This window comes from Onychostruthus taczanowskii, unplaced genomic scaffold (assembly GCF_017590055.1).
Source record: "Onychostruthus taczanowskii isolate IOZ18803 unplaced genomic scaffold, ASM1759005v1 scaffold1, whole genome shotgun sequence".
Lineage (NCBI taxonomy): Eukaryota > Metazoa > Chordata > Aves > Passeriformes > Passeridae > Onychostruthus > Onychostruthus taczanowskii.
This window is the reverse complement of record NW_024496525.1, coordinates 31,478,732-31,492,370: the sequence shown is the minus strand read 5'-3', so window position 1 is coordinate 31,492,370 and position 13,639 is coordinate 31,478,732. Positions and strand designations below refer to the sequence as shown.

General features: G+C 37.6%; 1 protein-coding gene across 1 annotated transcript in view; it reads right to left on the bottom strand.

The window, feature by feature from the left end:
* Positions 1 to 13,639, bottom strand: part of TDRD9 (tudor domain containing 9) — a 69,092-nt gene that overhangs the window by 37,669 nt on the left and 17,784 nt on the right. The window contains exons 3-6 of the mRNA XM_041402566.1: positions 7,061 to 7,158; positions 6,410 to 6,631; positions 4,116 to 4,238; positions 1,730 to 1,810 (exon numbers count right to left, since the gene is read on the bottom strand). Coding sequence (XP_041258500.1) covers positions 1,730 to 1,810; positions 4,116 to 4,238; positions 6,410 to 6,631; positions 7,061 to 7,158 — 524 coding nt within the window. The remainder of the gene's footprint in view (positions 1 to 1,729; positions 1,811 to 4,115; positions 4,239 to 6,409; positions 6,632 to 7,060; positions 7,159 to 13,639) is intronic.

The window sequence follows — 13,639 nt, the reverse complement described above, 5'->3', positions numbered from 1 at the left end:
AATCTGCAGCAGCAATCTGCCAGAAAATCCAGCATAATTTAAACTGGTTAGTTCAGCAGATAGATCTTGTCCTCAGTACATAGAATCACCCAACTAACTCCTGTTAGTTGATGCAATGTTGAATTACCTGCTGCTTCTGAGATCAGCAACTTCCAAACTAGGAAACGAACAGCTCACACACATTTCATACCACCCTGAGTTAAAAATGTTTCATTTCCTCTCTTAAATAGGGATCCTTGCACCCTTTTGTTTCATGAATCCAGGGAGGATGGGAGGAGAACCTTACATTTTCTAAATGAATTTGCCACATCAAAGCTCCCTTCCTTTACATTTTTTCAGAAGGGGCTGAAAAGGGATAAAGTATGAGACACTGGGCTTAGTATATAAATTCAAACTGAATAGCCCATTGTACTCTGCTCAAGGCCTGCAAGTGAGATCAAGAGTTCCCCCTTCTTCATAAAAAAATTCAAAGGGACAGCCCTCCACTCTCTCAAATATAGGTCTCTCTCAGATTTGTACAATATTAAAAAACTGTCATCTGCAGAAACAACTGCAGGCAATGATATAAAGGGGACAAAATTTTTCAGTAACAATTTCAAGCGACTGAAATGGAACTATAGAGAAAAATCAAAAATTTGTCAGGAACCTCTTACAGAAAAATGTTTTCTAACAGAAAAGATGACAGAGCCTGTAGGGATTCCTGCCACTGAAACCAACCCAATAATCAGAATAAAGGACAAACTTCTCACAAACTCAGTTTGATCAAATTATTGCTCTTCTCTGTAGGCAGAACCAAGTGCTAAAAAAGGCTGAATAGTTTCACATAACTGTCTCTAAATCTAAAGACAAGAATTTTCTCTAAAATCTCAATCAGCATGAAAAGGGATAAAAAGTGAAAGATGTGAAGTGCACAGCCATGTCCTACACCTAATGAAAGGGCACTTCAAGTGACAGAATGTTTGCAAGACCTAAAGACCAAGTCTGAATCAATGTGATGGACTGCACATAAGAACACATCATTCCTTCCAATGGCAACAGAAACAGCCAACCGAGACTTTATTTAGAACAGGAAAAAATCACATTAAACCATTACCTTGAAGCACGTAAGAGACATGCAGCCTCACAAAGGATCTGCAGTCCCAAATAGCGGCACAGGAAGATACTGGGTTAGCCTAACTCCATCACTCGTATTTAATCCCTAACATTTCAAGAGTTCAATACTTTGAGACCCCAAAGACTAAACATGTCATGCTTAAAGTCTGTGAACTCTGCTTTAGTAAAAAGCAGAATTGCCCAACATGCAGAGAAAAACCTCAGTCAAATTTTGATACCAGTTCTGCCCAGAAATCACAGTACAGCACTTCTGGTCTTTTGTTATTTCTTCAACTATGTCGTCCCACTTAAACAAAAAGGCTCAGTATTTCCAGGAGTTAATGCTACCATTTTAACCAAGAATAAGCACTGCCCTCAATACTCAATACGTAATTCTAGTCAAATATTCATCGTGCATTTTTTAGCCTTAAGCAGGCTTTAGAAACTAATGCATTTTAACATGAGAGAAAAAAAAGAAGTCTCTCAGAACACATGACATCAGCCAGGAAAAGAATGCCCCTTAGCTTGCTTACTTATGAGGAGTTGCAAACTAAAAAATATTTTAGTAAAAAGTAATAACAAAGTAATGCAAACATTTTCTAGCAAGAAAAAACAGAAGAATTCAGTCTGAACCCACCTTTACAGACTGTGAATTTGTACACAACAGTTTACGGGTCACCAAGAGCAAGAAATCAATTTCTTCTGTACGCTCATGCACCTGGAAGACATTATCCACAATTTAATTTTCATTAATTCATCCTCTTCTTTTTGACAATCTCTTACTTCCCTACTCAATTTTATGCTTTATTTTTGGATAACAACTTGGATAACAATACATTTTCATGGAAGAAAGCACACACCTTTTGAGCCTAGGCATGCTAAGAACACTTTAAAATCACAACAAGAGTCTTCAGATGACTACAGAACCCTTTGTGAAAATCATGTCACTCTAAAGCTAAGCAAATCTAGAATAATGACTAGAAAAATCAGTCTTGAGCTCTAACCACTGGCAGCAGATGAAGTCTGTGATACTGATGCTGGGTCAATCAACTATACTGGTAAGAACCCAAATGATCCAGGGACTGTTTTGCTTTGTCTGAAAATAAGCAAATCAAATAATGTGCCTCATTCCCAATGGCTTCCAGCTATGATCCAATACACAACTGATTTCTAAAACATTAATTTACACCCAATTCTTTATATATCCTAGCACCCAAGCTTTCTGCCCGCTCCTTACAATTCAGCAAATAGTTCTTCCCAACATTATCCCTGACAACCATATCCCTTTCTTGAATTACAGTTTAAATATTTCAATTGCAGCAGCTTTTTTTTGGAGTTCAGCCTTCACAAGTCAACATTAATGTCTTGGAAGCTAATGAGCATATTCTAATATAATGTAAAGATAAGACCCATTCAATGCCATCCTATTACAAAAGCATATTTAGCTGAGGTAGTTTTCAGGCTGGCAGTAAGGCCTTGCTGTGAGTACCAAGATTTTTGGTCCTAGTTTAAGTATGGTCCTAAATGTGTGCAGTACCCTGAGAGGGATGAGACCTGCAATTAAAAATGTTGTGGAGAACATTCAGTTGTTAAAAACAGTGACTTGTGGACTCAAGATCACAATCTCTGTAGTAGGTATGGGGAAAAAGGGGGCATATGGGCACGAGGAGGGACCAGAACCCAAGCTGGGGAAGCAAAAAACACACTCAGTCTTGACAGAGGGATGCTGCTGAAAGAAGTGCTACAAGCCAATAATATCAGTTCAAATTACAGCACCCAAGAAAGCAAAGTTTGGAAAACCTCTGAGTAAACCCATTCTCCAGTGTAAGGGGCCAGAAAACCTAACTCGTTCATTTTCATATGTAATGAATAAATCTTAAAACTAAAGGAAATAACACTTTTTGTGTGCATCTTCTATGGTTCAGCTTTTGAATCTACATTTAACCTGAATTTCCTTACTAAAGCAAATGTTATGGTTTCCAACACTCTGCTAATACACTGGAGTGCTCAAATCTTTTCCATGAAAGTCACTGATACAATTCCTTAAGCTTTGGGGGTTTTTTGTTCTTTTTCTGTTTGAATGAAGTATTAAATTTTCCTTATACAAAAATCTAACTACTTGCTCAATCTTTTCCAGGTTTCCAGTGTACCATTTCAAGGGCAGTCATGACAGCCTTGTTACTGTAATAGCCTAATGCTACACTAACTACTGCCTCCCTGATCCTCAAATATCCAAGAATTAAAGTAGCTCTCAGGTACAATGCCAGTAACAGGATAAAAATTAAAAATGGCACTTATAAAAAATTCAAGCTAAAACAAAACACAAAAAAAACCCAACCCAAAAACCAACCAACCAAACACCCTCCAAAACAAACCAAAACAAAAACCCCAAACCCCTAAGTCCTCTTCTGTATCACTACATCCCAAGATGTCGTACGTCCTACATGAGATTTACATTCATGATTTTTGACAGCACAATTTCACATCTGACTATGATTAAATGTCAAATATTGCTTATCACATAAAAGAAGCATATACACATGTAACAATATACAAATTACAAGTGTATTTTCTTTAGCCTCTTAGTGAAGTGACAGCAACAATAATGAATCCTCATGAGTGAACTGTACCCACAACCAGGAGACAGAATTTTCACACAGATATTTTTCAGGACATCTCTGAAGAATAAAGACTTTTTAATATCCAAGTGAGTGAAAAGTAGCTGCCTCCTCCTGACAGGCCCAGCTGGACAGGTTCTTGAATTCCACAAATTGGATTTCAAAAAACATTCCAAGGCACCTATATTAAAAATTAAGAACTCCCAAAAACCCTCCCCACACTCTCAATTCTCAACTTGTTGCTCAAAGGAACGTTAACAAGCCTATTTCAGCAAGTGTTACCTTAGACAACTTATATAAAATACCTCTATAAGTAGATGTCTACACTTCTCTTCTCTTGCGTGGTAAGAGACAAAAGAGAAGGTTTCACTAAGATGAAAATTAAACTTACTTCCAGCAACTTACTTCATCAATGAAAATGTGTGTGAACGGAGTTAGGCTCTTGGCAGAAACGATTTTCTGAAGAAGAACTCCAGTTGTCATGTACAGCAACCTTGTCTCCTTTGTCGAAACGTTCTCTAAACTTAACTAATAACAGTAAGAAAAATACATACTAGCTGGAAACATATTTACTGTAGTTACAGAAGCATGCATGTGAAAGAACTCCATAATCAAACACAGTGTAAACTCACCAAAATTATTTACTCCAACTTGTACAAGTCTCCATACACAAGTGTTCTCACCAGAACCAATTAACTGGTTTTTCTTTGGGAGAAATCCCCAAAAAATGTAAAACTCCAAAGTTTATCAAGTAACAAAATGCCTTGCTGGGGACTTTAGACTAAGAATTCTTCGAAGACTTCTAAAGGTATATGCATACACCATCCTTTCCTCTGATATAAAGAGCAAGAAAAAGATTTTGCCAAAATGTAGTTTGCTTACAGGACAAGAAAGGAAAGAGGTTTAAGTTAAGTTATCACCAAGACCAGGCAACTTACTCCTGAGAGAAAACAGGACAAGAAAGGAAAGAGGTTTAAGTTAAGTTATCACCAAGATAAGTTAATCCTGAGAGAAATGTTTTACAACCCAGAATGAAACAGATTTTTGATTTCTAACAGACTTGTGTACCTTTAGGTATCTCAGGTGTAGCCCACCCAGGATGGCAGAGCTGTGACCACCATGTGCAGCTTTAAATCAGCCCAGAGCAAACACATGTGCACTCCACCATTTCCCTCTGGTTTTGCTCAGCTCACACAAGTGCTGGTGAAGCAAGCACAGCACATCCACATGCACTATCCTGAAGACAGTCTGGAAGCACAGTATCATTCTAATTCACTAGCCTAATGAATCAATTTAGCAGCTTAATAACTGGTTAATTTAAAGTATCAAAAATCAGAAAGGCTTTACATATAAACTACTTTGAAACAAACAACATACATAACTGTCTTGGTTTTGGCTGGGACATTTCTTCTTAGTAGCTGGTACACTGCTGTGTTTTTGGGATTCAGTATGAGAATAATGCTGATAACACTGTGTTTTGGTTATTGCTGTAATGTTTATGATGTGGCACGGAAGAAAACAGGTAACAGATGAAGCAGAAGCCTGACATGTAAGAGTCCATGCTATGAACATCTGTCACTCTCAGTTAAAAATCAAACCCCTCCAGACCTGAAAACTGTACAAAATTAGATTTAAGGGTAACAAAGAACAACTAACACACATAAATGGCACCACATGCAGCATATTAGGAAGCAATCTGAAGCTGTAAACCTATGAAGAAACAGAAACCTCTAAATGCACGCTAGAAAACACACACATATCACTCTAACTGGAAGAAAGAAAGGAAGAAACAAGAAATAGAATGAAGCAGAGGGGGCAATCTGAAGCTGTAAACCTATGAAGAAACAGAAACCTCTAAATGCATGCTAGAAAACACACACACACATCACTCTAAGTGGAAGAAAGAAAGGAAGAAACAACAAGACATAGAATGAAGCAGAGGGGAAAAAGAGCCCAGCAAATTTTGCTCAGAGCAAAGGACTCCAGAAACAGAAAATTCTCCATGAACATCCCTCCCAGGGTCAACACCAGTGGGAACCCACTGGCCTCAGGAACCAGAGCAGCTCAACCAGAGACAGCTGTGGCCTAACCAACAATGAAACCACCACCACAGCAGCTTAGTGGGGTACTGACAAGGAGCTGATCAGAGCACCAGGACCTGTGTCAAAAGAGAAATGTGACGAAGTTTAAACAGAGGGACAGAACTGAGCTTGAAGCTGAGTTGAACAAAGCAACAGGAGGAGACAGATTTAAGAGGAAAAATTAGTTTGAGTTTTTCACATGTTAAAAAAGAACAACAGATTGTTTACCAAAAAACCTGGTCATAAATGCATTAAAGTTATAACAGAGCTGGCAAGTAAATGTAGTCAAGTCAAACAGGTAGTATATTACTTAAGGAGCTGAAAGGAAAAATGACAGAACATAGTTCTCCTGCAACAATTTCAGTGATTAATAATGTAGACTTGTCTGATGCAGACATATATTTTCTCTTGGAGTCCCACCAGGATTTACAGTGTTCAAATTTACAAGCTGACTTAATTACAAACATTTAGCAGGAGACAGATAAAAACCAGCAATTCTACTTTAAAAGCAGACTCTCTAACACTTCTTCAGTATGCTAGATATGCTTAAAACTAATCAAGGAATAATATACAGTACTTTTTAATGCATTTTTAAATGCAATTTGGATTTCCCCATACCTGGTATCCTACAACTCCACCAAGCCTCCATGACCTTTCCTTGCTAATCCACCTGGCAAGGCTGCTGGCGCTGATTTTCCGAGGCTGGGTCACAGCAATGTTGCAGGGCAGAGACCGGCTCATGCAATAATCCAAAATATACTGGGGAATCTGGGTGCTCTTTCCACTGCCAGTTGCTCCTTCCACAACCACAACTGAGTTGTTTTGTATGAGAGACACTATCTGAAATAATTTTTCAAGTAAACTCATAAGTACACAAAGGAACTCGAAACAGGTTTCAAACAGATTTGAAATATCAACAGCTTCCAAGCCAGAAAGTTTCTTTCTTGAAAACACTGTGCCATCTTTTCTATCAGAGATAACTGGAGTCCTACAGTGCATTGGAAGATCACAGAAAAGAGTATGGGCACACACCCATGTATATATTTTACATTAATACCTATAAAGTGTAACAGCAACGCTTCCTCCTCTAAGACATTTTATGCAATGGTTTTGTAAAAAACCTGGAAGTTTTGTACTGTGTTTAAAACAGGAACAGAAATTACCTTACAAAAAACAACAGAAACAAACTAACAAAAAAAACCCACCCAAAAGCCACAACAAAACATTCTTTTAAGCTTTACTCCATGAGAGAAAGTAAACTGACATTACCTTTTCCCTGTGTTTGGCTGTAGGCATATCCAAATATTTACACTTACTTATTGGTACAGAAATTGAATCACTTGGTTCACACTGAGACAATGAAGTACCTAGGCATAAAAATAAACAAGAGTAACATTTCAATAGAGAAAGGAAAAGACCAGCAGGAGACTATGATGACAGTATTTGGAAGCCTAACTTCTCTAAAATGAAAACCACATACTTTAAGTATTAATAGCATAAATATTTTTTTTTAGTATTAGTGGACTAAAGAGATTTTCTGTATTTATGCAATTGCTGTTTTACTGGAAGCAACTCAAAAACATAGCTTCTATGTTTAAACCACCATCAGTGGAAAGGATTTATACAACTCTGTATGTTTGTCTCTTAATTTAAAAAAACTGGATTTTTGCAGTTTGTGTTACAACTGCCAATTTTACCTGTATACCCACGAATTTTTTACAATAATGAAAAAATTATGCCTTTTTCATGTACCCATGTTGTTTCCCTTAAAATCTACTGGATTCACAGTACAAAATAACCTGTAATTTGATATGAATACCATTATATTTCTACCACTTGGCCATTAAAATCTGCTAAGCACCATGATGACCTTTCAATGATGATACTACACTCTGCAGTCTCTTGGCAGAAGTTAGTCTCCATTAGCTCTGGGTAATATAGAACAAACATCTTTCAGAGCCAGCCTAAGTTTCTTCTCAGAGGTCTGCAATCAGTTTGACCATGCAAAACTAAAGAACAGGTCTGGAGGTGCAGAAGGGGAAAACTTGGACAAGACTGTGGTAAACAATAATTTTGCAAGTTACAATTAAACAAACACTAAAATACCCACTGCATAATGAAATCAAAAAAAGAAATGCTTTCCATTTCAAATGGGTTTCACCAGGTATTATGGCAAAATGGGTACTTGCATACTGACAATAAAACCCTGTACTTCTTTTTATGTAATTTTTTCTTTAAGAAAAGAGTAGTGAGACAGAATTCTATTAATCTTTCTACAAAGGCAATAATTACTTTAAAATAAAGGCTACATCCTAAATACTTGGCTGCAGTTACAGCTCCCTTTCTTTGGAAAGTGTAACAATCTCACATAGTAGTGAAGCAGAAGCAGGCAGAACAGCATCTTAGCTCTGTGCCATACCTCAGCGTGTTCCATGGCCCTGAATTGTCTCCAAATGTCAAAGAACATAAATTAAGTTATTCTAACACTAAAAAAAAAAGCCCCAAAAACTGGACAACTCACTATGACAGTTTCATAAGGCACTAAAAACCAGTTCTCCTAAAGCCACATTCTGCAGCAGAAGAAATTCATTTACCTGGACTCTGTAATGCAACAGTGAAAGGTGATCACTGCACAAGGATCTACTTAGCACCACTAAACACAAACAAAACCACAACTTGATAACAGCACCCCTTTGAAACATTAACTGTCCTTTTTTTAAAATACTTTTGGTCAAGGTTCTAAATATATTCCCCAGGAAAATGCATATATATATATAGCATTCTGCCACAGCAGCACTGCACGAAGGCTGCCTGGCTTCCCTCTGGCACAAACATGTCACAGCTGAGACATCCATAGCTGTGTGTGATTTGACCAATGCTGGAAGAAACCTCAAGCTGCGAGGGAACAGATCCCAGTAGCAGCAGATTCCTGCTAAAGCAGCATCACTTTCCCACCTCTATCAGGTTTTCAAAGAAACAACTGCAATTTTGAAAAGTTGAAATGTTAGAAGAAGAAAGCAATTTTTAATATATATATTAAAAATAAATAAGGAGGGAGGCACAAACAATTCAAAAGGTAGGATTCACGTAATAACCCTCTGTAATGCAGTAGAAACCCCAGTGTATTAGTAAGAAATCATTAACATGAAATTCAATTCAGAATTTTATTAAAAAACACCAAGAAACAAACCAGAAGCAAAGAAATAGCTACCAGTATTCACATACCTGCTGAAAAACAATTTAATTCATTTTGTATGTATCATTTTTTTCACTAATAAAACATAACTTTTTTTAATACTGCTTTTTATGTAACATTTCCAGGACAGCAACACCTTACTCTCTCCTAAGCACAGGTGTCTAGGAAAAAAAAAAACTATAAGAGAAGAAAATGGTGATCCAATGTTAGCCACAATCACCAAACAGAATTTAAGAAGTGACAGCCATACAACCATTTAGCAGATGCTGCAAGTACTGAACACTCTAAGTTTTGGTTTTTTTCTCTTCAAGACATGTCTTCTGTGCTTAAACTGAAAGAAACATTATTTTGTTTGCCTGAGGAACCAATAACATGACAACTGTGAGACTTCTGTCTGCAGAGACAGAACAGTTTTGGGCCTCAGCAAACTGGAAACTTGACATGACCCAAGCAGCACTGGAAATACCCCATCCTAACAAACTGAGGATAAACTCCATCTGAAATCTATTAATATCCTTAGTAAAAAACAAAACAAAACTGAGATGAGGGGAAATTGAACAACCATCTTAAAAGACCTTCATCTTTATTTTTTAAACATGAAAGTTGTTCTGAACCATGAAGACCCGCTGCAGAAGAGAACAGTTCAATGTGCTCACCTCAATGAAAGGTTATTCTACTGATTTAAATAACCCTTCAGTTGGGGACTCTATACCATACAGTGTAATTACCTTTAAATGTTTGAGTTTCCTTGGGGTTTTTCTTTATTATTTTTCATATCCAATATAATGATAATCCCCCAATGATAACAAGCCTTCAGAAAAACTGGTCATTCCTGCCAATACACCTAAAAATCAGCTACAGGTCTACAGAATTATCAGCAAGAGAGGCACAAACTTTTGCTTTTCAACTGCTTTTACTTTCTGAAAACTATTATTAGGACTGGGACAACTGATCCAACCTCCGCACACCTGTGTCAGGCATCGTGCTCTAACCTGGAGCTTGGATTCTGGCACAGAATGCAGAGTGCTTCCAACCTGAAAATAGTACATTGAGGAAGCAGGCAACTGCCCCCCATGGTCTGCTGGTTTAGGACAAGCAAAATATTTCAGTGTATAAGAAGCATTAATGCCAGTCCAGAATAATTAATTTCTCTATTCAGAGTTGGTGCAGAAAGGAAAGAGAAACCTCAGTTATGGCAAAGATTGATTTGCCAGCTCACTTCTCTTTCAATTATTATGCAAGTCCTGTAAAGATGACAATGACTAAAACAGTACAGTGCCCATGGAAAGAGCAATTTTTCAGTATCTCAGTTAATACAGCCCATACAGCAGATGTACTCCCTCTGGTACCCGTAAAGATGACAATGACTAAAACAGTACAGTGCCCATGGAAAGAGCACTTTCCATGGGCACTGTACTGTTATATCTCAGTTATTACAGCCCATACAGCAGATGTACTCCCTCTGGTATCCGTTTCGTGAATTGAATTTGAAGAGATCCTTTAACCTAAGATTAGATTTTTATATTCACCAGATCTGGGAGAAGAGTTTGTACAGGTGTTATCTTGCTATCCTGACACTAAGCAATTAAAACGAGATGCTTAAAACAAAATATACTTGAAAGTACTGGTTAGATGAATCAAATGAGATGCTTATTAAATCACTGATCATTCTTCTGCTGAGCTACACACAAAGTGATTACAGTTTGCAAGGAAGCTCATAGGAAAGGAAAGCCACAGGTAACAACTGGCTTCTACACTGAGCCAAAAAGCAAAAGGATTTCCCAAACATGGTGCTACCTCAAACACCAAGTACACAAAGGTGCTGCTGACTGATCCTTGATAAGCTTAATTCAGAGAATTCCTAAGAAAATACTTGTCTGGGGAAGACTTCTTTACTGCAATCCTCTTCACCTTGCACGTATCTTATATACAAAAGTTTTCGGGGTGAGGATCTGTGCTACGATTGATTTTCCTGGCATGGATCCATTCTGAATTCACAATATATAAGGTACATAACATTTGGCTTCTTATATATCAGAAACAATGTTTAAATTTCTTCTTCTCTGAAAGAAATTGCTTCAGGTGGGATCTGGAAGACCTCCAAAAGATAACAATTTATAGGTGTGAAAATCATGAAGACACAGGGGAAAAAAAATCTGCCATCCACAAAGCTTCATGAAAATAAGGATTTTAGAAGCTTTCTGAAGTTAAAAGCTCTAATCTGTACAGTTCAGAATTCCCAAATTTGGAAAAAAAGATTTTCTACAAGATAAGTAAAGTGGTAAGTGTCCCCTACACCCAACTCTGGAAGTCATCCTTCTGCACAACACCCCGTGACCTCCCTGAATCAGAAGTGCATGAAGCCTGGAAGAACCAGCACCAAATGTGAAACAAGCCTGGTGGGGCAGGGAAGAACTGCTAATGCTCTACTCACTTCGTTACTCGTTCATAACAATTATGAAAAAGAATTTTCTTCTGCTTTTATTTAATCACTTCAACTTCCTTTGCACAGCAGTATCATTTCTACCATGCTCTGCAGAAGCCAGAATTCTAAATGCAGTTCCCTGATGATCTGTTTCCCCAACACAGAAGCAGATCAGGCATTTCTGTTTGTCATCTCAGTATAAAAGCATATGCTCTTTCAAAGAAATTGGAAAGCACAAGATTTAAACTCAATAGAACTTCATCAAATAACAAGGCATAAGCAGTACAAACACAAGCAGTTTCAGCAACTGCAAGATTTAAAACAGGCTATCAATTTGCACAGAAAATATTGCCTATAGTCAGAACAGCAACTCAGAGAAAGAAACTACAAAAGGGGTACCAATTCAGAACCTTCAGAAAAAATCAGTTTCTCATTTCCATGTTGTGAAGGTTATTTCTTGACTACATTTGTATTCAACACAGCTCAACTCACAGGTCCTGGCCTAGGTAAGTCCTTGATCATTTATGACAGTTCCCATGTTCTTGAGGAAAACAAACTTTCAGATCAGTATAGCTGATAGTTACAAATACATCTCTAAGCTCTTAAACTCTGAATGGTGAGCATACTACATTAAAGCAGTCTGAAATGTAGAACAACATACACATTTATAAGCTATAAAATTAACAGTACAATTCTTATGCTCACTTACTGAGCTTTTTTTATTCTACTATCCTAACACAGTATTTCTGTGTCTGTCTGTAAGTCACAGTTAAGGGCAGTTCAGAAGCAGGATTTTCTGAAGCTTTCATGTTATTCTACATCTAGGTGGGATCTGGCAGCTCAGCCTCAGAATGCCGTAGGAATGTTCCAGTCCTGCCACTATCCAGTTTGCTTGGAGTCTGCCACGGGATCACACACTGCTGGCAGCAGAGCACTGATGAGAGCAGGCAGGCATCAACACTGCACAGAACAGCTCCTGAAGCAACTGAGGCTCCAGACAATGAGACAGACAAAGAACACAACAGGGGGAAGGAAGGGGGGGCAAGAAACTGAGGAAAATATCTAATGCATTAATAATAACAGATTATGTAGTATGTCAATACTTTAGTAATGTTTTATGGTTGTTTGCTAACTAGATGTTGCTTCAGTAAGTTACAACTGGAAGGCAAGAGTAAATATTAGAAGGTAAAATTTCAAGGACAAATACTTTAGGATAGACCAAGAGAAAATAGGTATTTATAAAATAAAGTACCAGGATGACTACACAGAAATATTTCATAAAAAGCCTAAGTTATAATCCCGCTTCTTTCACAGAAAGAATCAGTCCCATTCAAAGTCATGCAGACCAACCGTGCTGCTAAAGTTGCTACTCTATTTTATACAATATTCTGATTTAGTAGGTAAAAGACACTGAATGAGCTACGGTATATCCTTGCATTAATCAACACTACTGTATAATTAAAGAAACTAATCTACAGAAATGAATCTACAGAGCTTAATCTTACTCAACTTGTTCCTGTCTCTCCTTTGCTAGTAAAGCACATGAAGAACTAGGAAAATGTCATTCCTGAATGACAACACTGGAAGATCCTTCCAGACTCTTTATTCCCCCATTTCTACCTTTTAATACTTCCTCTCCCACAAACTTTATGTAACATCAAGGGAACAAGAGACAGTATTCTGTGGTTAGGACAGAAGACAAGGTGCACTGCACATGGTGAACTGGCCAACTGCCCCTACTGCATTCTCAGCTGATGAGAAATCCCACAAGTGGCTTCATCAGCCTGAGTTCCAGAGGCCAGAGAATTTGCAGATGCACTGAAAGACACCAATTTCTATAAAATTTCTCAGTTTGTCATATTTTGGTATGCCAGCAAAGGCATACAGAAAGTATTAAGAGAATGACACACAGAACAGACAAAACATAAATGTCCTTTCCTCAGGAAATCAGCTACATTAACAAATCTGGAAATTAAGAAGCACAGTAAGCGTTTGAAGCTGAGCTGCCCTGACAAGTGAGTCAGCCTCACAGGGCTTTTAGCAGAGCTCCTAGGAAAGAAGTGCAATAGAATTTCTCTCTAAAGGCAGCTCAAAGCAACAATCAAGTACACAGAGAAATATGAATAGAAAATAGGAAAACAGAACAAAGGCACGAATCTAATGGTATAATGGTATCTTGTCCTTGCAGATTAATTTAAATCCTCTATCTACATTTATCAATACAACA